This window comes from Taurulus bubalis (genome assembly GCF_910589615.1).
Source record: "Taurulus bubalis genome assembly, chromosome: 4".
Classification (NCBI taxonomy): Eukaryota; Metazoa; Chordata; class Actinopteri; order Perciformes; family Cottidae; genus Taurulus; species Taurulus bubalis.
The window spans coordinates 10,814,544-10,839,695 of NC_136592.1; the positions used below are offsets into that span (position 1 = coordinate 10,814,544).

Consider the following 25,152-nt stretch of genomic DNA (forward strand, 5'->3'; position numbering starts at 1 on the left):
TACCAAACTGCCCACTAGTATTATTTTTTGTTTTTAATTAGTTTGACGAAGATTAATTTGATGAATTCAGATTACACTAAAAGAGTCGTACACTGTCCGCATGATGAACCACGTAGCTCAAGCTGACGGGGGCAACAGGGCTGACATGTGTTCATAGAAAAAAACACTAACACTAGCTGTTTACCTACACATCATTAATTGAATCATTAAATATCCATTTATTCAGGTTCACTTTTCTCACTCTTACATAGAATACAATCTGATCTACAAAAAAAAAACGTCAGCACATGACATTGGACATTTTGGTCAAAACATATAAGATACCCAAAGAAATACCCAAATGGTTTGCAGGCCAGTCGTTTAGCTTCTGTGTTACAAGCAATGAACCCTCCCCTCCGACCGGAACGCGTCTGGCCCACTTCATCATTCTCAAGTCTCTTCTTCTGCTGCCGTTTCTCTGACAAATCAAGCAACCAGCCAATGAGGTTTACACTCAGCCGTTTATGCAACCGTTCACAAAGTGAACAAAAAGAAAAAAGAAACAATTTCTTAAAACTCAAGACAAACCAACTATGGTAGAAAATAAGTGATTTTAGAGCAACGTGGTGGAGAAAAAAAAGAAAAATCCAAATCCCAGGGAGGAAAAAAACTAAGCAAAAACAGAGGAAAGTGCTAGTTATTTTCAGTTGAGTTTTGCAGTTGCAGTTTTGTTTTAAGTCCATCAAAAACCCGGGCCACCCACTAAAGATAACGCAGAGTGGGGACAGTACAGCCAAGTCTCTCTCGTCTCTCTGGAGCTCTGTGGGATCTGGACGCTGCGTCCAGGGTTGTGGATGGAGGGAAAGACGGGCACCAGAGGAGAGTCAGGCGGCTGAAGGGCTGTAATGCTGTTTTACGGGGCCCGCTGTACGCTTGCTTTGAGGAAAGCATGGCAGTAACAGTTGTATCCCTTCAGGCAACATAGTGGTACTGGTTAGGAGTCTCCTTGTCACGTTCCATGTACTCTCTGTCGATGAGGGACTCGATCCGCTTCTTCAGATCACCCGGCTGTGGAGAGGAAAGCAAGTCAGATGCTGATGACCTCTGTGTGTGTGTGTGTAAAAAAACATCTAAATAGTGAGAATAGGATCCTTAAGATGTGTCACCTTTACAGGGAACTTCAGCTGGTTGTAGAGCTCTGATACCAGAAGGTTGTGACTGAGGGTCTTCCTCATCTTCATGATGCGCACCACAGCGGCATCGATCTGATACTGCCTGTCTTGAAATACACGCTCTGTGGTGCTGACCTGCTCCTCTACCTGTAAGGAAAATATGTTTAAAAAAAATGGATAAGAACCAACCTTTGGCATAGAAAATAAAAAAGTGTGTGAAGAAATAAAAGAAATGTGCCAGTATTTTTTTATTTTTACCGTTTCCTTCATCTGGATCTGGTTGATTTTTATGCGGAACAGTTTGTGTTTAAAATCATTGTTGAAATTGAAACGGTCTCCATCTTCCACGTCTTTCCCCCGAGGGTTCTTGTTGAGGACGCGTGCTTTCCCGCAGGCCAGGGACTGCAGAGTGCGCCTGAGCTCTTCCTCCTCTGTACAGGACGAGAGAGAGAGAGAGATTGTGATACAGAAGGAACCTCTTTAATAATAGAATAGTTGTACTACATGTTCAAAGACGCGTATGACCTATGCCAGTGGCAGTGCGAATCTCCTCAATGCTGAATTCTTCTCCCTCGTTGAACATCAGCAGCACCAGCGTCTGGAACAGCGAGACCTGCAGCTCCTTCTTATCCTGCACAAAAAAGTAGTCATTGTAAGTGAACTTCAGACGTATTCTCCAGCCAGTTTGTCTCTCTTCTCAATGCTCCTACCTCTTTAAACTCTGCCTTCAGCACAGCGTGGCCCAGTGTGGGCTGCCACTGCAGCTTCCTCCCACTGTGCTTCCCCAGGTAGAACACCTTGAACACTTCCTGGAGTTTTACCATCTACCAAAACATAAAGAGAAGTTTGTGAAATGTGTACCCAGACTGTCATTTACACAGTCTGTTAAAGATATGTTTGCCGAGTTCAATGTTCAACAGTAGGATCAGTACAACACAGTCAACCTATTTGAACTTTAGTTTTGACAATGTATTCCTCAGTAACTCCCCCATGTTGCTGCCCAAGTGTGCAATAAATGAGCACACTGAATAAATAGATTAATATTGTTTGGGCAAATAAAATTATACTCAAAATTCGACCACAAAAGCTGCTTCCATGAAAGCATAATGTGGACAAAGAGACAAGTTCTTACCTCTGGGGGCAAGTGGACCTCCATGGGTGTGTACGAAGGCCAGTAGCCCATAGTGAGGATGTTGACAGTAAGTTCTATGTTGCTTGGCTCGCTCTGGTTCTGTATAAACTGAGCAGAAATATCATAACTTTTACATTACGCATGAAAAGCCCATTAGATGACAGCATAGTGGAATGCATACACGCACTGTAAAGAGTGAGTGAGTGAGTGAGTGAGTGAGTGAGTGAGTGAATATGTGTGTATATGTGTGTATATGTGTGTATATGTGTGTGTGTGCGCAGAGACTCAAGGTACCTGTTTGAACTGGATCATGATATCTTTGGACAGTTCCATGTCCTTGAACATCCCCTCTAGCTTACTGGTAAATGCTGCTCCGCATTCTGGAAGAAGTCAAACCCACAACACATCACAACTCACACGAGCACCCATGAAAGACTATCTCAGACTTTATTGAACTTTGACTACTTTAGTGCGTCATCTGTTCATGTATAATTCTGGGTAGGTGCTCTGGGTAAGGGTGCTAGTGTACATCCATCCATCCATCCATCCATCCATCCATCCATCCATGAGCCAGATGAGGATTCGGATTAATGCAAGCAATCAATTTTCTAATTCAAAACAGAAGACTTCGGACTCACCGTGTTTGAGCTTGGAGAGCATCGACTTTTCAGCGTCAACAGACGCACTCTTGCCGACCAACAGACGCTTGGCCAAATCCTTCTTATAAAAAGCCTCGAACACATCTTTTCCTGGAGGGAGACAACAATAGGTCTCATCAGAGTGCGACAAGCTTCACTGTGGCTAGCGACACTATTTGACTGAGAAAGCAAACATATGCCACATTCACCGCACGGCCGTAGCGTAACTGACCGTGTATGAAACGGAAGATTATCATTATCTTATCCAGGATTCTCTCCAGCTCCTCCTCTGTAGCCTCTTTGTTCCCAGCTCTTAACTTTGAATCCACATATTTAGCTGGACGGGAAGCAATAAACCAAGAGAGCCGTTATCACATGCTGGAACTAATGAAAGCAACATTAAAGTGTTATGTGTCTGTGCTCGACTGCCATGTCGTGTCATCCATTTGCCGGACCCACCTATAAGTTCAGCAGGTTTGTTGGGCCTCTTGTTGATAAAGGTCTCAAAGGCCTCCTTCATGGCGTTGATGAATCCCTCACTCCGCGTAAAGCAGTGCTGTGCCACGTTGTCCATCTTGTCCTTAAAGTCCAGCAGATCTTGCACCATGTCCTTGTCTTTCTCTGGAGTACATACAATCTCTCCACCGAAAGACTACGACCAGAGAAAGGTTCAACAATGTTGGACACATGATGGTATTGCTTTGTGTTGTGTGTCTCTGAATATGTTGGTTGAGCTATGCTTATACCTTTATGTAATCTCTCCAGAACTGCAGCAGAGTGGGGAGTCCTCCCTTCACCTTGCTGAAGAGGTGGTAGAGGAGGGCTAGCTCAGTCACTCGATTCTTATCCAGCATGGTGCTCAGACCTGGCACAAACATGTCACACCGTTATTGCATGTGCAAAATAAAAAAGGTAGGACACCGTACAGAGTAATGGAAACCAAATTAAGCACAACACAAACTACAGCCTCAAATAATACCAAAGAGTGGAATCTGAAATCTGCGGGCACAGTTCAACAAAAACTGATTTCACAAATGTAGTACATATGCATGCTAATGTAGAGGACTTATTAAAGTATTTCATGCCGACGTACCTTTTTGTAGCAATGCAGTAATGTGTTCTCCCAAAAGTTGTTTCTCAACACAGCTAATAAGTGGCTTCCTGCGAAACAATGAGAAAGAATGAGAAAGTGTATTCAAACGATGGAAGACATTCGCACACATCTGCCTTTAATCCTCCAAACCTCTCTGCACAGCTAATTTTATTATTGTTCATCAACTATTTATTGAAAGCTAATGAAAACTGGGGTTACAAAGAAGGCTCTGGGGTCATTGATTTGAAACTCTGATGGTATGGCCTTGCATGTTTACCCTTGAATAATATTGTTACACTAAGATCAACATGTTTTAAATTGTAGAGTGCTACAACATTTTCAAATCATGTGAGGAGTAAAAATGTAAATGATAATAATAAAAAAGTGCATTGGACATTTAATGTAGATTTGTACATTGCAGATTTGTACTGGAAATGTAAGCAGTTGACACCTGCACATGCATAATTTGCCGATAAAACAAATACATCAGTGTGCTGTTTATTTTGAGTGACACTTCAAAATTCAAAAGGCCCCTAATGATACTGCAGAGTAGATACACCCTGCCTTAATGTTTGAAAGTAATTGAAAATGAATGGTTAATTATATGTACGTTCTTCTCTTTGTCTCAGTTGTATATCATAGTAACATAAAAAATAAAAAAACTAATTACTGAGTGCTCTGGTCGAGGTAGCTCATGATACGATCATTCTCCTCCTCCAAGCGATGAGCCACATGGTGCAGGTACTCAGGCACCTGGACACATACAAACACACATATTCAGAGAGTTTACAGATGAGAAGCGCATCCTTGGCATTAAGTGTATAAAAGGTTACTGATGAATAAATCATAGATGCATTAATAGTCTCACTCACATCTCTATCTTGCGTCAGTTGCTGTCCCTCTGTTGCATACAGGCGATTGGTCTCAAGCAAAAATCTCTCCTCAAAGGACTCTTTGTAAACCTGAACACAAGTTAGACAGAAGTTAAAAACAATGACACATGCTCAGTCTATTGTCTACTGGTCAGCTTCGTACAGGAGTAAACATGTGATCGGGTACCTGTAGATCTGACAGCATGCCCAGCAGGCTCCTGATCAGACTCCGGTCTACCGTCTCCCCATTTCGCTCGAGTTCGATCTGCTCCAGAATGCCATCTACTGTGCGCTTCTGAACTGCAATGTCGCTCACAATGTGGGTACGAAACAATTCCAACCCAGTGTCCCTGCAACATACACATAACATTAGCGTCCTACTGCAAGTACACCTTAACAAACACAGCATTGCATAAACTGTAACTTTACCAGATGGAGGGGAGCAGGGAGTTCTGAAGCACATAGGTACGATCCAGGAAAAGAAAGATACTTCGGATCATTATCTACAAAGAGAAAAACAAGAACAGTCTAAAAAGGGACAGTCTCCCATTAGTGGAACATTTGATATGTGTATATTTCAAACAGCACACTTACAGTTTGCCTGCAGTGATCCTGCCAGCAACGATTCATTCGCTTCAGGAAGGAAAGGTTGTCCAAAGACTCTGTGAGCTCCATGTTAAGGAAGAATCTTCAAATCACTTATGTCACTGAACCAAACATTTGAATGACCGTACTTGACAGTATCTTGTGTCTAGGCAGCATGAATAAAGCCTTCGGCTAAAAAAAATGATTTTATGTTGAAGCTGGGTGACACTAATGGTTTTAGTCCATAAAGCAAGTCCAGTCTGCCTAAAACAAAAGCATAACAACAACTATTAAGCAACTGGGGAACATCAATTAAAGGTTATATGACTTGATTGCTTATAATTTTAGACAATTTTGTGATTCAGCATCTTGTTTTATTGTACAATACGTCAAGCATCTTTGCATCATCTGCAAGTGACAGCCACTGCCTGTTAAAGCCCCATTATTTTGGATTTGGGAATGTAAAGGATGAATGCCAAACTTGTTGTATATTGACCTCTTGTGAGAAAACACTGCAACACCCGAGGTGTAACAGGAGAGCCCAGACTTCCTAAATTAAGTTTAAAGCTGGAACAATAACTCCAAACAAAACCACAATTTTTTGAGAAGAAGAAGAAAAAAAAGAAAGAAAAAAAAAAGAGCACTGCATTTACGCAGCAGTGTGTTCATACTGGATCGCCCGTCTTCTGCTTGCATTCATGTGCTCCTTGTTATGAGAAAAAGGCAACATTCAGTTTGTTTTAAGGTAATATACCTACCATCAAGGAAGTCTCACTTTCACAATGTACCATGATTCAAAATGTCAGAACACCTCAGTATGCATCCTTTTTTTTCCCCAAACATCAGTAAATGTTAAACACAGGTTTGACACACAACTGCTGTGCCCGATAACGTGCACAAAAAAAGGATATTCTCTAAACTGTTTGATCTGGGCCTGCACATGATCTTCACAGACCTGACGTAGCTGCTTGTACAGCGTGGGGGAGACTTTATATGAACAGAGGTTTTCTACCGCCTTCAGGAGAGAGAGAAACGGAGAAGAGACAAGAGCAAAAGACAACCAGCAAGGTGAACAATTGATTTACACAGATGTTTCATAAATGATGAGCACTGTAACATTATCACATTTCTTTGTCAGATCTGTCCACTTGTTTCCATTCAATTACGTAAATCCACTTGCGGAAATCAATATGCACATTCACGTGCAACAGTAACAAAAGTAAAAGTTGGCAACTTAAAGTCTAAATTCTAAAAAAATAAAATGTCCGCAAACCTGATAGAGCTCTTCCAGATTGTACTTGATAGAGGTGCTGTTCTGGATGGCACCCACTGCGTCTCTTAGCTTCAGCCATGTGTCCTCAGTATAGTTCTCGGCTAATTTTGGCCTGTCTGTTACAGCCAAAACCAGCAACAATGTTCATTTATACACATTGGGAACTGCCAAACAGGCTGAAAGGAACTAATTCATGCAATTTAAACAATATCAGCATTTGGACAGCACACAGTTTAAGGTGTTTAACACAAACATAAGTTGCCGGTTTAGAAACCATCAGTTCTGATAGTTTATGGTCAGGTGCCATTTTTCAAGACCTTTGTCAAATGTAAAAAAATTTAAATTAAATGGGACTAGATGTAATTGCTTACTTAACTCCTCACCAACATCTGCAATAGGAAGTATTAAATATATTTTGGTTAAAAATGCAAAGGGATACAACGCAATCTTAATTACATGGTCATATTGGAACAACCTACAATTAATTGAATCCCCATTTTCATGGAACTTTGAGTTTATTTATTTTGAGGCTTTTTACTGAGTTAATCCAACTATGGTTTCTTTAAATAGTGAATAGGTTGGACATGAATTATTCGGAAGAAGTTTGCACATATGTAGAGAAAGCTTTTCAGTTTTATATTGTTTCATTAAAAGAACATGTTAACCGTTATTTAGATTCTTTGTAGCCAATTAAATACTATTTATTAGTATGTAATACATAATCAGCACATATCTGCTTAGCTGACCATATGAAAAGATTACTCAATGTTAACCAAGGATTCTATCTCTGACGTCGCATCAATTATTACCCGATAAACAAATAAACACCCAATCTATAAAATGTAGAAGTTGTCCTGCGTGATATATATATATATATATATATATATATATATATATATATATATATATATATATATATATATATATAAAAAAAGAGTATATACTTTAAACCTGAAGTTACTGCCAAATATGTGGAATTGGGTCAACCAGAAGTTGTAAAAGTATTTTAAATCATCACGGCCCATAAAATCAGTGCATCAAGCAAAAACAGCTAAATCATTGATACCCCGTGTGATTACAAACACAAAACGTATTCAACGAAGACATGTGCTAATTAGGGTCAACACATTGTTCACTGCGTAGTGAACAGGCAACTTAGTTTACGAGCAAATAGTGAACTCATCGGTCGTATTAAGAGAACAAGAGGAAAACGATATCAGAGACAGTTACGTTACCTTTGAAATTTTTGATCACTAATTTCTTTGAGGCGCCACTTTTGCTTGAGGCCACAGCGGAGGTCCTGGCCATCCCGTTGGTGTTGTGCTCCGTTATAGCGGAGAAGCTGGCTCTCTTGTCCTGTCGGGTGTCCTCTGCCATTATCAGATTAGCACGTTGGCTTACCGCTGTATGGTCCAAGTGTTTTACTAAGTTATTGTGGACGTCAGGTGGTTCAGCCGCCTGTTTATTTACTGTCGGCGACACAGACTATTTGTTGAACGTGTGATCTTTGGAGGGCAGTACAGGCAGTGTATGTAATACACATGTATGAACGAACCCGAACTAACGTTGTGTTGCTCAATCAGAAAACATCACTACCCTGCGCTCAGTAAACAGATAGCTAGCTAACATTGAGTTATCTGAAACTGCAGCACACTTTAGCTCCCAGCTCTCGTCTTCACCACAACACTTTAGCTCCTTCGGGCTAGTACGTGCCAGCCTCGACTACTTACATATTTCAACGAGTTCAATTGTTGCATTTCGCGAAAGCGACATTGTTAGCGTTTATATAACAGACCCACATTAAAGGTGGCTTTCTTTACCCACATAACGTTAGCTAGCTAGCACAACAAAATGGCTTTTCTCAGACAGTTCGGTTGGACAGGTGCATCTTGGGGGAAAAGCGGCCGAGTTGCGTTCATTGACAGTCGGGACTTTCACCGTCAGTAACAGTTTTTTATTTGTGTGTGTTTTATTCTCAAAACGTAAAACAAAAATCCCTCCATTCAATGATGCTGCACACAACAATACTCTTTTTGTCCTGACAAAGGCAGTCACTCACTCAAAACATTTTCTTTGCTAGTCATAAGTAAATGCGGCGTTAAAGTATTGAGTATTTACTTATGCCTCACATGTTCATTCGTTTTTTGTTACACGGGAAAGACCTGCATTCAAAATCACAAGTAACTGAAATATTTGCAACAACATGTACCTGAAATATTCATTATGCAAAATGGCCTATTTCCAAATAATATTTATATCACCGGATCATAATTAGTGAGGCCATTAACTTGACCATGACTTTAATGTTTCAAGCACTAAATAGTCTCTAAATAGTAATCACTTAACAATAATAGCAACGTAATTACAATAAATAATAATAATACTATTAATGCAAATCATTAAGCTGATATATCAATAACCTTGTACGTTTAAGACAAATATCACATTTTATGTAAAACTGCTTTTCACAATAGGCATTTGACTTAGCAGGGAAACTACAAGTGGAATAACGTCAAAGCTGCTTTTTTCTCCATTAAGTGTGAAATACCAAGGCCTCTCCTGTGGAATATTATTTAACACACTTTTTCTTGTACTGCTATGACATATAAAAATGTCTTTTGTGAAATAGGTCTATTAGGAAATATTGTCTGGCCTCAGCATCTTTGGCACTCTCCACAACATATATATATGAGTGAACAAACAAGTGATCATTTGAACTCACGTTTGAGGATGATAGTGTGTAAAACACATTAATTTATTATTGATTTTTTTTGGGCTAAATATATGAGGTCAGTTTGAAATGTGTGGAGAAACCTAACAACTTTGCTCCTTGCTGAGACGGTCTTGAACGCACCCCCGTATCACCTGCAACCAGCAAGAGTTTAGTGCAAATGGGCGGCGTTTTATACTGGATGAGGAAGAAGACCTAAAGCTGCCATTCAAGCTCTATTTCCCACTCTGTCGGTCCGGTGCCGACCCGGGCACCATGGCTATATTAATGCTTGCAAGTAAATACACGTGGTGGCGGCTGTCTTCGGAGTAGAAAGGCCTGTCGCTGGTGACCCGGCCCGCCGTCCTGAGCGCCGTGTGCAGCGGGAGGTATGCTTGCGCCAACGGCTCCGAAAGAAACTAGGGAGGCAGGTGTTGCGCAGGGTCTTTGACAGAGAGCACCGTCTCCGGGGTTGGGAACACGACCCGTCACCACTTCCATGACCCACAGTGGGAATCCAGCTCTGTGTTTATTAGGTGGTGCCTTTGAGCTAACGTTAGCCTCGCTAGCTGGCCAGAAGCCACCCAAGACAAACAGTTTAAATCTAACCACGACCTCCTCGCGTGCTTAATATACCTGAACCCACGGACAAAGTGTTCCACCAGCAGACAGCCAGTGGTAACCAGTACACTTTGACCATTAACGTGAGCTAACGACTGGTGTTAGCATTTAGCTCGCTAGCGTTCAGGTCTTTAGCTGTCACCACTGAAGCAACGTTACATGAGAGAATAAATGTGAGCTCATGTCCACCAGAACTGTTGAAAATACTCACAAACTTGACTCAACATCAAAACTGTTTAGGAAATATGACTAACTTGGCTTTACGACATTACTCGGTTGGTTTTTGGTAAGGATGTGAGTTGGCTAGCAATATACAAGAGTAGAGAAGGAGCTGAGTTACCATAGCATGGCAGACTTTGAAGATGGCTTTAACATTTCTGACTAAGAAAATAAATACTATCAACTAGTCGTATAACTATGGGGGCCTTGGCATAAGTAGTATTATTGTAATAGTATCACCAACCCCAAAGTGCCCAGCCCATAATGGGTGGACATGACTACTTGCATTACAGGCCAAACAAAAATTAAAGCAAAACCCACAATACAGAATATATGCATATGTGTCAGAGCATGTGAGGTTAATTTATTAAGCACGCAACACTTTCATGTGTTGCTTTTTAATCCTTAACAACCCCTTATCTTGATCCTATGCCTAATACTTACTAATCTACAGTCATCAGTCCACAGCCAGTGGCACAATGCCAAATCTTAACTGAACACAAACTGACTTCTGTTGTATAGAATGCTGCCTTTTATGAATCAATCAGATAATTAATAGTTTGATCTATGAAATGTCAAAAAATGTTTGTAATGCCCAACTGACACTTCAAAACCTTAAGATATACAGAATGTTTGGGATATCAGTATGTCTTATTTCCAAACGGTTATATTGCCAGTGACTATTTTGCAGTATACTGATTGTCTGATTTGTCTGTTTTGCATCATCTAGTGTAGATGCCTTGGCTGAGATGAGTGTGAAGGCTTTTGAGCTAGTCCCCGCTGTGGAGAGAGATCTCCTCATGGGCGACAAGGCTCGCATCAACATCGAGTGCATTGAATGCTGTGGAAAACACTTGTACATGGGCACCAATGACTGCTTCATCCACCACTTCCTGCTGGACGAGGTGACTTCCTCCAAAGGGAAACTGACTTACTCGGCTCAGAAGCTGCTGCACAAATATCTGGGCCTCAAGAAACCAGTTTCTGAGCTGCGCGCCGCCTCCGCTTTGGAGCGTCTGATAGTGCTTTGTGATGGGATAGTCTTCCTGGTCGACATGGTGACACTGGAGACCGTGCCCTCGGCGGCAGGAGGTGGAGCCAAGATTAGAGGCGTGACGGCATTCTGCATTAACGAGAACCCTGTGAATGGTGACCCGTTCTGTGTGGAAATGGGTGTGCTCTCCTCCAAGCGCCGTACGGTGCAGATTTACATGGTGTATGAGGACCGAGTGCAGCTGGTCAAAGAGGTGACCACTACTGAGCAGCCCTGTGCCGTCAGTGTTGATGGTTACTTCTTGTGCCTGGCCCTCACTACACAGTACATGATTCTGAACTACAACACAGGAGCCTCCCAAGACCTCTTCCCTTACAACAGTGAAGAGAGGAGACCCATTGTGAAGAGGATTGGCAGGGAGGAGTTCCTCTTAGCAGCACATGGTGGTCTGGGTAAGTCAGGACAAAGACAGGGTACCTACCTGCAGGGATTAGAAAGCACTTCCCTCAGCTATTGAAAAAAGTCTTAAACCATGACTGATCCCTGTTTTTCTTCTGTCTATCTATAATTATAATATCTATAATTGACTCTGCACATCCCTACCCAGGAATGTTTGCCAATGCAGAAGGGGTATCTCAGCGGGCTCCAGTCAACTGGTCAGAGAGCGTGATTGGTGCCGCTGTGTGTTTTCCGTACGTGGTTGCTTTGGATGAAAGCTTCATCACCATCCACAGCATGTTGGACCAACAGCTAAAACAAACCCTTTCATTCAGGGATGGACACATTCTGCAAGACTTTGAAGGTATTGTCATATATTGCTTTCTCATGGATTTTCCACCTGTGTCATCTAATGAAACCAAATATTTATCAAAATAAATCTGAAGAAGTGGATCATCTGATTGATGTTACATGCATCTTTTCATTATTCATTTAGGTTGTAACACATGTAAGGGTAAAAACAGGTCTACAAACTCCTAAATAATCTAACAAGAAGGTGAAGAACTGATATATGAAGTTTCACCTGATGGTAGCATTATGTTTACTATGGATTAGGGCCTACCAATTGTTCTGCCTCCTGCAGGTGTGCTCATTAACTTATATCAACCACGTTGCCATTCATGACTTATTTTTGAAAAGAATAGTACATTGATTTTAGCATTGCACTGTCAGACTCACAGGTGACAGTTAAAAAAGCAGCTCCCTCATGTGCAGTAGTACTTCACAAGACCTGTTAACAGACTTGTGTGAAATTGGTAGTTCCCGTTCGATTGGTCCATCCCATAGAAATGGCATAAAATCGTATCTTCATTGTAGTATTAAAATGCTTGGTTGTCATACAGTGTACATCTGCTTGTCTATAGGGTATTAAAAATAACTTTTATTTAGTAGTTAATTTAAATAATATAGTGTTACTAACAGGTAAACTAACATGCTTCTGATATTTAATAAGTTATAGTTGCTGTTGTTCCTGTACTTGCTATTTACAGGCCTGTTACATATTCAGTAGTCCAGGGATGGAAAGAGTCACTGCTTTGGTTGGCTGGACTGAGAAACCAAAACCTTTTTTAGGTACTTTTTTAGTGCACTGGAGTCTCAATGGAATCTGGAGCACAAGCAACCTCGTCCGATTACAGAGAATCTTTCAGTTCAACAACTGATAAGCAAGTGAAGCGCTACACATGAAGCTGTCTCTTCCCAAAGCTAAAGACTTTTAAAAGTGTAAACCACGGGATTAAGAATAAACTGAGTCTGCTGGTTGTATTTATATATATATAAAAAAAATAATAACTGAAAACTTGGGATATCACATATTTGTTTGCGAGTGTTGAAGTCCTGACCTGTGAGTGTTGTGTGTTTCAGGAAAGGTCATTCTGGCTTCCACTAAGGCCGTGTATGTCCTGGTACCGCTGCCGCTGGAGAGACAGATCCAGGACTTACTGGCCAGTCACAGAGTGGAGGAGGCGCTCATCCTCACAGAGGGAGCACAGCAAAATATTCCCAAAGAAAAGTTCCAGGTAACAAACATTGTGTTCTATGTTCGTTATGTGTAATTCATCGATCATAATCAGTGATGATTCTCTGCCTGAGTTAAGATATTTTAATGTAAACTATTGCATCATTGACTGTATTTTTTTTCAACAAAAAAAACACAATTGTCTAGTATATTGTCTCTTTCTGCATATACAGGTTTTGCACAAAAGAATCCTGCAGCAGGCAGGTTTCATACAGTTTGGCCAACTTCAGTTTCTAGAAGCAAAAGAACACTTCAGGTAAGAGTCCAAGTTGGTGTTACTTTGTTTGTGTAAACTGTTTGTTAAAGTAATTGTTTTAAAGTTCTCTGTTTTTTTTCCGTGGGATTTGGCTCCAGCAAACCTTATGTTACCTCAGCCATTTAAAAAAAAAAAAAAAAGTTTAGTCATTCATATTTAAATAGTGTTTTTGTTTGTTATTTGTCTGATACACTTGGAATTTGTTTTTATTTTTGGTCAGGAATTTCAAAATGGTGTAATTTTCTGCCATACCAATGCACTTTTTTAATCATTAATATTGGTACAAATGTTGAAGATTGTGCAGCTACGAGGTGTCGCGTGCATTCTAACACCGCTTTCTTCCTGTACTTTTTGGCCTTCAGTTCTTGATTGCTTCACTCACTGTTTTTTTTTGCTACCTTTTTTATATTTGCAGAAAGGGTCAGCTGGATGTGCGGGAGTTGATATCTCTCTACCCACTGCTGCTGCCAGCTTCCTCTTCATTCACACGCTGCCACCCTCCCCTCCACGAGTTTGCAGATCTCAACCACCTGGCACAGGGCGACCAGGAAAAAGTGCTGCGATGCAAGAAGTTCCTAATCACTTATTTGGGAGAGGTAAATGGACTAAAAGAAAATTATTTATTTCCACATTTTGCAGCCAGGTCACTGTCAGAGATCCTGATAATACACTATATGTATTGCATAATGTTTTTGTGATTCTTACACACAGGTACGAAGCACAGAGGTGGCCAATGGCTGCAGAGAGGATGTAGACACTGCACTATTAAAGCTGTACGCTGAACAGGATCATGACAGCCTTCTAGACCTGCTCGCTTCAGACAACGCCTGCCTAGTAGCAGACAGCGTCCAATGGCTGGAGAAATATCACAAGTGTGTTATTATCATTTTTGGTTTTGAGTTAAGCCTTTTAAGACTAAGTTATGAAAAATGCAGACAATTGTTGCATTTTAACAGCTTTCATAGTTTCAAGAGCATTCAAATTCTATAGAAGGGCTGTTGTTGGAATGGACACACAAATACAATTAATCTTTGACAACAACCACACATTTAATAATTGTGACTGCACTGATTGATAAAGAGTGATTAGGGTAAATGAGTTGCCTCAGTTTGATGGTGTCATATGCTTACAGCTAGTAATTAGCACTTGTTAATTACCTCCCTTCGCTTTAATACTATGTCCAGTTTAGTTGAGCCAATTTATTTACTTTGTACAAAAAGAGTCACGAGGGAGAGGTTTTGCTTCATTCGGTCTTTCTCACCCTCTCCTAGATATTTTGCACTTGGGCTGCTCTATCGTTATAATGGTCAGGATTCAGCAGCACTTCAGGTATGTACGCCTAGAATGTCTCACCGAAGAATCGGCACCAACACAATGTTTCAGCTATTTAGCATATTCCCTCTTTATTTTTCTCTGACAGCTGTGGATTCGAGTGGCAGATGGGGATCTGCAGGACTCCACAAGAGCTGACCTCTATGAGTACATTGTGGACTTCCTCTGCTCCTGCTCCAACCTGGACCTTGTGTGGAAGTATGCAGACTGGGCCTTGCGGAAGGATCCCACCGTAGGTTACCAGTACCTCAAATCACCTCAAATATCTAACTCTGCTCTCATGGTAATTAGTGCTGGTCAAATAGTTGCATACATTTTATTAAAAATTTGAACTATTGATTTAAAGAAAAATGCCCAGTGGGTAACTTAAAATAAAACTCTAAATTAGCCAAGAGGAATATTGATACTGGATAAAAGGGTAAAACCATACAAATCTATATCTTAAAAATGACTGAAAATGTCCCCTATAACCAGCACATAAGCATAATTATACAAAGTTAAAAGCAAATAACAATGTTCTACAATCCACATTAAACACTAGATGATTGAATAGAAGTGCTTAAAACAGTCACGATGGTGGGAAAGATGTGATCACAAGCCATTTCTTCAGTTTCTTTTAAGTTTGCATTAAGCGCCTTCATAGCATACAGCTCCATTCATGTGTGGCTTGAATGGAAAAAGTAGATGGACCGTCTTTTCTTGTGACGCATTAAGTGTCTTATATTCTGCATGTTTTCTCCTTCATTTTATGGCCTAATGTTCTCATGTTTTGAATGAAGTGTTAGAGCTGTAGAGTGTTAACCCCTCTTTCTTATTTTTTTGTTCATAGATGGGTGTCCACATCTTTACAAAGAGGCCTGCCAGTAAAGAGCTGCCCGAACTGAACCCTGATGATGTTGTCTCTTACCTGAGAAAGCACAGCCAGGCGCTTCTTCTCTACCTGGAACATCTGGTGCTGGAGAGACGGATAAAGGTACAATTAAAAAGGCTCCGTGGTAAGAGAGTACTGGGAGCCTCTGGTTCAGCTCTTGGTGTCAACAAGGCTCTGTTGAGTGTCCTTGAGCAACACACACATTATTTGCAAGCCCCAGAGGTGCTGTGTGGCAGCTGATCCAAACCCCAGCCTTTTTGCAGGGAAGCGTACGTCATTGGAGACATTTCCCTGCGTCATCAGTTCTCCGAACTGCTGAATTTAATTACTATTATGGATAGAGACTCACTATTGAACACATCCTAAAAATAAAGCTGGTCACATGAGGCTCAGTCTTTGGCACAGTTTCTTGACTTCTGCAATCCTGACCTGTGAGCTAGGTGGCCTTTTTAAAGGCTATGCACGCCTTCAGTTTCTGCCTGGCTCTTCCCAAGAGTTCTGCAATATAAGTACTTGAGAAAATGGATCGATGAATTTTTATTGTATTTTTGAATTTTTTTTAAAATTAATTTAACCAAGATAATTTCACTTTGAGCAGTGCACTTGTGCCCTGCTCACAGATTCCCACTGAGAGGCTGGCCAGTACAACCACAGACTGATCTGCTGGCTACTGACATGCTCCTGTGTCTCATGGGCATGTCGGTAGTTTTTATAAAGGCGGATCCTGTTGGTATCCAACCACAGCACTGTCTTTCACATCACTGTCTGTTATGTCATTTTGTAATTCAGTTTTGAGACCATTTTTTATAAAAGTTCAGATTAAGGTAATTTGAAAAATGCTGCTTGCAAACACACAGTTCTTTTCTATTTTCATCCAAGAAAGTTGCTTGAATTCAGATTGTTATCTCCCATGTTTGTGAATGCAGAAAGAGAAGTTCCACACACACCTGGCCGTGTTGTACCTGGAGAGGGTCTTGTCACTGTTGTCGCAGTCGCCAACAGATGAAGATCAGATCTCCAGAGCTCGAGAGAGGCTCCAAGCTCTGCTCAGGGTGTCCAACCTTTACCGTCCGCAGTTTCTTTTAGGCGAGTCACAAGTTTTTTTTTTTAAGATGGACCTTTTTATTTTCTCAAACTTTGATAAATTCTGTTTTGCAGTATTTTAAGGTTTTGACCCTAAATATTTCATGTTCTCCTGCTCTGTTTAGGTAAGATGGAGAACTGTGAACAACTGCTGCTCGAACGTACAACACTACATGGAAAACTGGAGGAGCATGATAAAGCACTGCATATATTGGTCCACAAGCTGAGAGACTTCCCGGCTGCTGAGGCCTTCTGTATATGGGCCTCTTCTTGTCGGGATTCGGTGTATCGACAGCAGCTATTCCACCTGCTCTTGGGGGTTTATCTAGACAGGAACCCTCCGGAGAAACCTCAGACTGCAGCAGGAGGTGGAGACCTGGAGATGGCAGCAGTGGACCTCCTAAATCGGCACGGCGAGGTGTTCGATGCAGTTCGGGTCCTGCGCATGCTCCCTGAGGGCTGGTCACTCCAGCTGCTGCGGCCCTTTCTGGGTCGAGCTATCAGGGCCAGTATGCATGCCTGCCGCACCTCCCAGATCGCTGTGGGGCTTGCTCACTCTGAGAACCTTCAACTGCTGCATGACCGGGTGAGAAACGTATGACGTGATTTAAAACAACAAAGAAACATGCAAATTAGTGAGATAAGTTCATACTTTCTTCTTCCTCTGACTGCTATACTTGTTTAGTGTGTTGATTTACAGGGTAGGACACCATCATGTATTAGATTTAAAAAAAAAATGTTTTATTGAAACGATAAGAGCGTTAGTTTCAAAGGGTTGACCACAATAATACTGACAATATTAACAGAGAGATTTCTACCTCTTCTTTTAAAAGTATTTTTGAAGTTACATTTCCCTCAATACTTCTCAAATGCATGGAACAATTAAATAATAAACAACTGAAGCAGAGCTGCATTGATTAGTAGTTTAATAGATTTACAGGAAGTTGATGTGCAACTGTTTTTTATTATTTTTGATTAATGTTTGGAATTAGCAGATTGTCCTACTGAGTGAGATCTAATCATATCGGATTGAAATCTTGTGAATTTCTTTGTCATGAATATTTTTGAATTTATTTTATAAAAACAGAACAAATGTTCACATTTAGTATTGACGCATGGTTAGCATATATTGTTTAATCATATTTGTGATTATTCAATTTTCTCTTTGACTTGAATCTGTAGCGTTATCTTTGTGTTCATTACCGCTTTCTATCATTGTAACGCTTTCATGTATTTTCTCCTTAGTTGAAAGACCGCAAGAAACCAATCTTTGTGTCGGAAAAGAAAGGATGCCACTTGTGCCACAACACCTTCAGTGAGCCTGACGTGGTGTGTCTGCCAGGTGGAGTGCCTGTCCATACCCACTGTGTCGCCCAGAGAGTAAGAGACTCTCCCACAAAGAGACAGTTAACTAATAGCAGTAGCCATACGTGAGACTTGACCCTTCAAATTGCCACATGATCTGTGATCAGAGGCGCCAAGCGAAAGCAGGACATGCTGAGGACTGTGGGGATAACAAAAAAAGCACAGAACACCCATTGCCATAGTAGAGTCTGTTACGGAGCTGATGAGAAACACAAAGAAAGCTGTGTGTATGTGTTTTGAGAGTATGGAGGGAGAAACCGATGATTTCATCTATTTATTTTTACCACTGTCAGACTGCAAGTTCTCAATAGAAGTTTGGCCCCGGTCAGAGCTGGCATTGGCTTGTAAGATGATGACTTGGTCTGATGCAGCTAATTATTTGCTGATGGAGCGAGGAAGTGAGATGCGATCACAAGTGGTCCCGAGATGCATTTTAATGCCAGGTGTGAACTGACCGTCCACTTGTGATCGGATCGCCTAAGACGCATGTTGGCGCCAGGTCTGAACGCGGACTAGGAAACCACAGCTTAGTCACCCGGCCCTTTAATCCATTTAAACAGAAGTAATCAAAGACGGACTCCCGTGCTTTCCTATGGGTGCAGGCAGGGCTGTACCGGGTCTCGGCTTGAACAGTTTTTAAACCTGAACTTGAGAAACTGCTTGATCTACAGAACACATAATATTTGAAACCTGTTGCAAATATTTGCGAAGCATGCATAGTATTACCACTCTTGCAGTTCTGGTTTCATCACCTCATATGGGTATTGTATTAATATTGTCCTAACTTGCACATTGCAATGCCAGGTTTTAATAGGAAATACTGCAAAGATCAGTACTGATGGAAACTGAGTCTTTTATGTCTGTCTTTTACTCTGGGATCTGGTCTCACTGCTGCTTTATTTCCCCCTCAGCTATAAGAGTACTGGATGTTGTATTCACAGTAATTCAGTCCAACAGTTTGATCCAAACCTATTCGTTATCATGGTTGGAAACTCTGTGGAGCAACAACAGTGTAAGACACTACATGAAATCTCACATTGCGCCTCTACTTGCGTGTGACTGGGGAGTCGTTACTCAAACTGCATCAAGAACAATCAGATTGACTCTCTAAAACGTGCACAAATCAGATGATATTTACTGATCACATGTCGTAGACACATTGTGAAACGTGACGGCAAACGTCATATAAATGATGTATAGCGTATCGTCAAATCATGTTAATCAGGCTCCATGAATTCTGTCTGGTTTTGAGTAACGAATTAATAAATAAAGAGGGATCTTTTCCGCTCGCCTGCTGCCATAGATCCGTTTAGTTTGTTTGGCTCGGAAAAACACAGTGATGAAGATATTTTGAATCTTGTCAACACAAAACAAATGTCAGTGGCAAACTTAATTCAGTCTGAGGTAATTTGTTCCAAACGTTTTCAATTGGAATAACAGAGATAATTGTAATTCATCTCTGCCATTATGCTCTGTTGGTTATTCAGTAGTTTTTTTGTTGTTGTTTTTACAGTTTACACATTGCAAATGATGTGATACTTGGCTGTAAAAAAGCATTTGACCAGAAGATGGCAGTAATGTGTTAAATGTTTAAAACCAATTAAAATCAACTACAGGTGGAACATAATGGAAAAATACTTTATGGTATTCTTTATCACTATTCAACTAAATTACCTGAATATCCTTTTAAAATTGTGGTTAAAGACCTATATTGAGCTGTTTCGAACAAATCTGTATTCACCACAACACAAACTATTAACATTTGCCCTGATCTCGGTTAAAAGGAAGTGCTTTGCTATTCTATTTACATATCTTCCTACTGTTGCATCATACTGTGACAGTGTATAGTACTAGCATGAAAACCTCCAGATTAAGCCATTCATGTGGACAAAGATGTCTTTCTACAGCATTCCTAACGAAAGTAGCAAATAACTGTCAGAGAAAAAAGGTTGTCTCATAACGCATGTTATCGCACTGCACATAACTTCATTTTATTTTGAAAACGTAAGTGAACACAAAACTTACATCTTTGATTGCTCAAGAACAACACCTCAGGCTCATAACCAGAGTTTTATCTTTAACCTTTTCCCCTTTCGTCCTTCTAAAAAAATGATTTCACTAAGAGCTCCTACAATTTGAGGAAGCTTTGCTAAAAAGATGTTTATCGTCCGATAGACTCATGAAATTCATAACTGAGCAATGAGTCAACCCTGACAAACTAAACATGTTTATGTAAAGCTTCTTTACACAGAATACACTCTTTTTTTATAAAGTTAAATCCTTTTTCATATTTAACACCTGTCTCTCATCCCAGAGATGTGCTACTGTCAGCCTCTCTCTGAAGATGCACACCCAGATTTACAGTTAAAAAAACAAAAACAATTTGATATGTTATTTGTTATGTTGTAACTTCTCTAAGATCAGAAGACGCTAGACTTTAATCTGACTCTTTACACACTATAGACTCTACAGGAGATTCACTTAAATACGTTCTGGGGAAAAAAGAGAAAATATATTCGTAAAGCATCGATCAATATTTTTAGTAAGCAAAAAACAAAAGATCAGAAGAGTCTCCTCAGTTGTTTCTTTTGAACTAATTGACATTTGTCCAACCTTCTACTGTTTTGTGGGTTTTGCTTGTTTCTCTGGCACCTGTGCTGTTGACGCTAGCCTTCTGTAATTGCAACACATTTCTGTGAGGGAACTCTGCAAACATGGGACTATTTTTCTAACCTGGAGATCTGAATGTTGTAGATTATGTTGACTTGACTCGACTCTCTTTCCATGACGAATTCACAGCTTCTGCACAACTCAACAGTTTAAGTGTAGCTTGCTTAAAAGGCCTCCTAACCATGACTTCAAATAATAATAAAAAATACAGTACATTTGTGTAAAAAAAGAAAAAAAAATACTATTGTATTTTATAATTATATGTATACTGGTATGTATATACTGCATTTGTACTTGTTTGTTGCTTTCTAAATCAATGCCAATGTGGATGGAGTGTACAAACTGTAAATCCGTCCCATTTTAATAAACATGAAACTATATCAACTCGGCTCAAGTGTTTCAATTTCCTACCTAAAGGTAATTCCCAGGTATGTTTTGGCATGACTATTTCTTTTTTTCCTTTCTTGTAATAGCTCTTGACAGTGAACGTCCTGCAGGCTTACTTGACATGAAATAGGGAATGATGAAGAGGGTTGTTTAATTAGCTTTGGTAATTCTTTGAATTTCAATTGACTGCTTCCTGAATGTGGATTGAAGAATAATCGTGAATTTAGTCTAAGAACACCATGTATGGCGCTGTACCTTTTTATAATTGTAAGTGGCTGGCTACAGGCATGTTGAGGTGGAGAGGCAGACTCCTAAAGTCAAATGCAAAAAGAAAAAAAAAGAAACATGGAAATATAATTTCCCAAAAAGTAAATGATTTTAAAATAATAGTTTTGCCCCAGTGAGATCTACTGTCAGAACTAGATTACATTCTCTACAGTCCATGCATTTAGTAAATCAAATGTTTCCGTGTCAGGTTGCATGTTTGTAGATATGACACTTTTATTGTGAAAGCACTCGCATACCGGAAGTGGGTCGCCTTCTGGCGGAAGTTGAAGAAGCAACTTAGCAAAGACAGCGACCTTGTTCAGGCCGTGCTTCAAAACGGTCAAAGTAGTTACCCACCTTAAAATGCTCGTATATGGGACAGACAAAGTGACAGCTTGGTGTTTATAGAGTTCTTTTCAACGTTAAAATCATGTTTTCCTTCATCAAGGCTGCTGTCGGCGGACTGACCGGCATCTGTCGAGCACACGGTCACCAACAAGGTAACACAAGTAGCTAACGTTAACGTGAGAGCGACATGTACGTTAACAATGCGAAACGACCAGCTTCTAATGTGACTATTCATGCGTGGGAGATATGTGTGTTGAACATGGGCCGTACACATTCATAAGCAGTGCTGCTACGTTACATGCTAGTGATAACATTGTGACAATATCTGGACAACTGTTATAGTCACCTCTAAAACAACGTAAAAGTACAACAGTTATTGTAGTACTATACAGAGCAATAACATAAACATAACTACATTGTCAGGTATCAACATGCAGCTGCACATACATCATATAAAAGAAGCAACACAAATATGAAGTAAAAATAAAGATATCTGTAATTTGTGTGCCACTGTACAAGTCAGAAAGACAGACATGCAAGATATTTAATGAAACAACAGTCTCAAACACGGAAATTCTGTTTTGAGCTGAAAAACACAATTCAAAGTTTTAACATTTTCGTTTCCAGTACCACGTGGGTTGTATTCTATTCAAACTGAAAATATCAGATAACTCTTGAATCTTAAAGATGCATCTATTAAAATGCACACATTTAAACTTAGTAGTATGCTATTAGCAGGAATATATGACACTACGTCATTCTGCTGTTTCTTCCGCAGGTCTTTTACACAGTCACTTGAAAGTCCTTGCTGCTGGCCTGAAGACACTCGACACCCCTCCAGACTACAGTGGTAATCATTCATCCTCTCCATTTTTTATATATATATATATATATATATATATATCCATGTGCACAGCAGAGGGAAGACGCAGGGAAAAACAGACTGTAGAGTGTTCCACATTGGCTTTGTTCAAGTGGACATGTTTGCATGCTGCTGTATGTTAATGTTGTTCATGATTCCATGCTTTGTCCTCTGAAGATGTGGTGCTGCCAGAGAAAACCAAATTGAAGTTCATGAACAAGGTGCCTAACTTTAAGAAAGCAAAGAAAGAGATGAAGAAGCTTCGGGATATCCAAGGCCCAGCGAGGGCAGCAAATACCTTCACTACAGGACAGTACGCTATTGTGGTCAGTGTATTTATGTTCTATAAACACTTCTGTTTAGTGATATCTGACAGCAGCTGAAAGCAAGAAAGTCTATGAACATTATGTTACAACACTGTAATATTGTATAACTGGCCTTCAATATTAAAGCCTCTGTAATTGTATATGAGCTGACTGAGAAGAGCAAATGTTACATATTGTACGCCGAAACATTTCTAACTCCACAATGAAGCCAAGTGAAAAAGACAAAGAGCAGGACATTTTAAAATGACTTCCCTCTTTCTCTGTCTTTCTTCTTGATGTCCAGGCCATGGGAGGGGGCTACCTACATTGGGGTCACATAGAGATGATCCGTCTCACCATCAACCGCAAGATGGATCCCCAGACTACATTTGCGCGCTGGCGCATCAATGGCCCATATAAGCCCATCACACGTAAAGGTCTGGGTCAACGTATGGGTGGGGGCAAAGGAGCCATCGACCACTATGTGACACCTGTCCGCTACGGTCGTTTAATTGTGGAAGTGGGAGGAAAGGTGGAGCTGGGGGAGGTTCAGCATATCTTGATTGAAGTGGCAAAGAAGCTCCCCTTCCCTGCCAAGGTGAGATGGCCGATACTGTACTATTAGTGTTGAATACATACTTAAATAATTTCAGGTGATTTAGTTTGAGCACATTTATGAAAAGCACATTTTTGATGATACATTTGTTTGTATGCAGTCAGTGGCCAGTTTATTAGGCACACTTTTCTGCAGTCTTAACAGTCCTTCGATATATCCAACACCAATAAAGGTCATAATATTCAAACAGTTTTAGAGAGGTGTTGATTCAACTTAATGTATTTCTCTTAATTTTGTCCACCCCATTCATATCAATGAGGGTCGGCTAAATAACAGAAACACATCTCTACTCCTTCTCTTGAAAAAGCCATATATGAATGATTTATTTATTTTTACTTAAACTTTAGACCTAAACGTAAATTATTAAGAGTCCTTTCTCAGTGAGTGTGCATTGAATGATCCACGTGCAGTAGCAATAAGCAAAACACATTGCGGAACCTCTTTAGAGGGTTAAATACCTAAAAAAGACAATAATTCATTTCATTGTGTTCTTCCTGTAGGTGATGAGCAGAGAGAGCCTAGCAGCCCTGCAAAAGAAGCATGCTGATATGGAGCAGAACAACCAGAATCCCTGGACCTTCAAGGAGATAGCGCACGGCAACATGCTGGGTATCAGGAAGGTGCTCAGCCCCTCTGACCTGCACAACCATGGACGCTTCACAGGCAAATTTCACCTCCCGTGGAGGGTGTGATGGATTTGAGGGACAGAAATGGACAGTGTCATACTGAAACACCAACCAGACCACACCATGAAAGAAGCAAATAAATAGCTGTATTTAGGAATGTACTTTCATTTTTGTTTTTTATGCAAAACATATTTGTTGGTTATGTTTTTCCCTTTTCTGCTTAAAAAAAACAATAAACTAGATTATGTATTTCAGTATCACATTGTAGCTCAAGTATCCTGCCATTATTGAATTTTATGATCTTTCCATCTAATCAGGTGAAATAAAGCTTTACATATTTCAATGAGTACGGAAGAAATAAGAAAAATAGCAAAAATAGTAATACAAGTTTTACTTGAGTTGAATTTGGCGACGGTATCGAAGTGAACATTTTCTCAATGAATGATTACATTTTGAGTTGCACCCTCATGCCTGTAAAATCAGAACGGCTGATTTAAACGTCTCATTGGTAACAATGGTCATTATTCCCTGAAATTGGGCTTACAGGTAGCGTTTTCGTTGTGAGAATGCATACATTGAATGCAGATTTGATCCGTCTTCTGTTTTTGCCAATAGGTTAAAACTGTTAATAGATTTATTAATCAGAAGTCTCTATGTTTGGACCTGAAGGTATACGTGTAGCTAGAAGGGATAAGCTGCCTGTCAAACAGTACTCTGGGTAGAATCATATAATTTGCGCATGCGTGTTGACGGTGCTCTTAACCGTTCGAAAACAGCAGCGCGAAAAAAGGTAGCCCGGCTGTTGACAACAACTTGTCTAGTTTGCGATTGTATTCTTAAAGATGTGTAATACGTTTATGTC

The 25,152-nt window shown here is 40.3% G+C and overlaps 3 protein-coding genes across 3 annotated transcripts; 2 read left to right on the forward strand and 1 right to left on the reverse strand.

The window, feature by feature from the left end:
* Positions 1-138: 138 nt before the first annotated feature.
* On the reverse strand, positions 139-8,234 carry cul4a (cullin 4A). The gene is made up of 20 exons (XM_079216527.1): positions 7,980-8,234; positions 6,745-6,860; positions 6,382-6,486; positions 5,481-5,549; positions 5,316-5,389; positions 5,074-5,236; positions 4,887-4,976; positions 4,685-4,767; positions 4,015-4,082; positions 3,668-3,786; positions 3,381-3,573; positions 3,154-3,258; positions 2,922-3,032; positions 2,578-2,663; positions 2,284-2,391; positions 1,862-1,975; positions 1,677-1,782; positions 1,410-1,582; positions 1,146-1,298; positions 139-1,047 (listed from the first exon to the last, which is right to left on the reverse strand). Exons 1-20 carry the CDS (start codon positions 8,119-8,121, stop codon positions 952-954), a joined length of 2,274 nt encoding a protein of 757 aa, XP_079072653.1. The 5' UTR covers positions 8,122-8,234; the 3' UTR covers positions 139-951.
* A 2,809-nt stretch (positions 8,235-11,043) lies between these two features.
* On the forward strand, positions 11,044-18,278 carry tgfbrap1 (transforming growth factor, beta receptor associated protein 1; the record flags this gene model as incomplete). Its single annotated transcript, XM_079217583.1, has 12 exons — positions 11,044-11,740; positions 11,896-12,090; positions 13,149-13,303; positions 13,476-13,558; positions 13,974-14,154; positions 14,270-14,430; positions 14,830-14,887; positions 14,979-15,122; positions 15,720-15,863; positions 16,688-16,847; positions 16,970-17,430; positions 18,090-18,278. 12 exons carry the CDS (start codon positions 11,044-11,046, stop codon positions 18,276-18,278), a joined length of 2,628 nt encoding a protein of 875 aa, XP_079073709.1.
* A 3,570-nt stretch (positions 18,279-21,848) lies between these two features.
* Positions 21,849-24,557, forward strand: mrpl16 (mitochondrial ribosomal protein L16). Its single transcript, XM_079216656.1, has 5 exons — positions 21,849-22,033; positions 22,660-22,731; positions 22,921-23,069; positions 23,353-23,646; positions 24,165-24,557. The coding sequence occupies exons 1-5, from the start codon at positions 21,964-21,966 to the stop codon at positions 24,354-24,356; spliced, it is 777 nt and encodes a 258-aa protein (XP_079072782.1). The 5' UTR covers positions 21,849-21,963; the 3' UTR covers positions 24,357-24,557.
* The last annotated feature ends 595 nt before the right edge of the window (positions 24,558-25,152 follow it).

Bases quoted from the DNA above. Each gene is read 5' to 3' on its own strand.
- cul4a (XM_079216527.1), bottom strand. From the start codon at position 8,121: ATGGCAGAGGACACCCGACAGGACAAGAGAGCCAGCTTCTCCGCTATA. The intron at 3,033-3,153 runs GTCAGTTACGCT...GTCTCCCTCCAG, and splicing joins AATCTTCCGTTTCATACACG to GAAAAGATGTGTTCGAGGCT. The intron at 2,392-2,577 runs GTACCTTGAGTC...ATTTCTGCTCAG, and splicing joins TCATGATCCAGTTCAAACAG to TTTATACAGAACCAGAGCGA.
- mrpl16 (XM_079216656.1), top strand. From the start codon at position 21,964: ATGTTTTCCTTCATCAAGGCTGCTGTCGGCGGACTGACCGGCATCTGT. The intron at 23,070-23,352 runs GTCAGTGTATTT...CTTGATGTCCAG, and splicing joins CAGGACAGTACGCTATTGTG to GCCATGGGAGGGGGCTACCT. The intron at 23,647-24,164 runs GTGAGATGGCCG...TTCTTCCTGTAG, and splicing joins AGCTCCCCTTCCCTGCCAAG to GTGATGAGCAGAGAGAGCCT.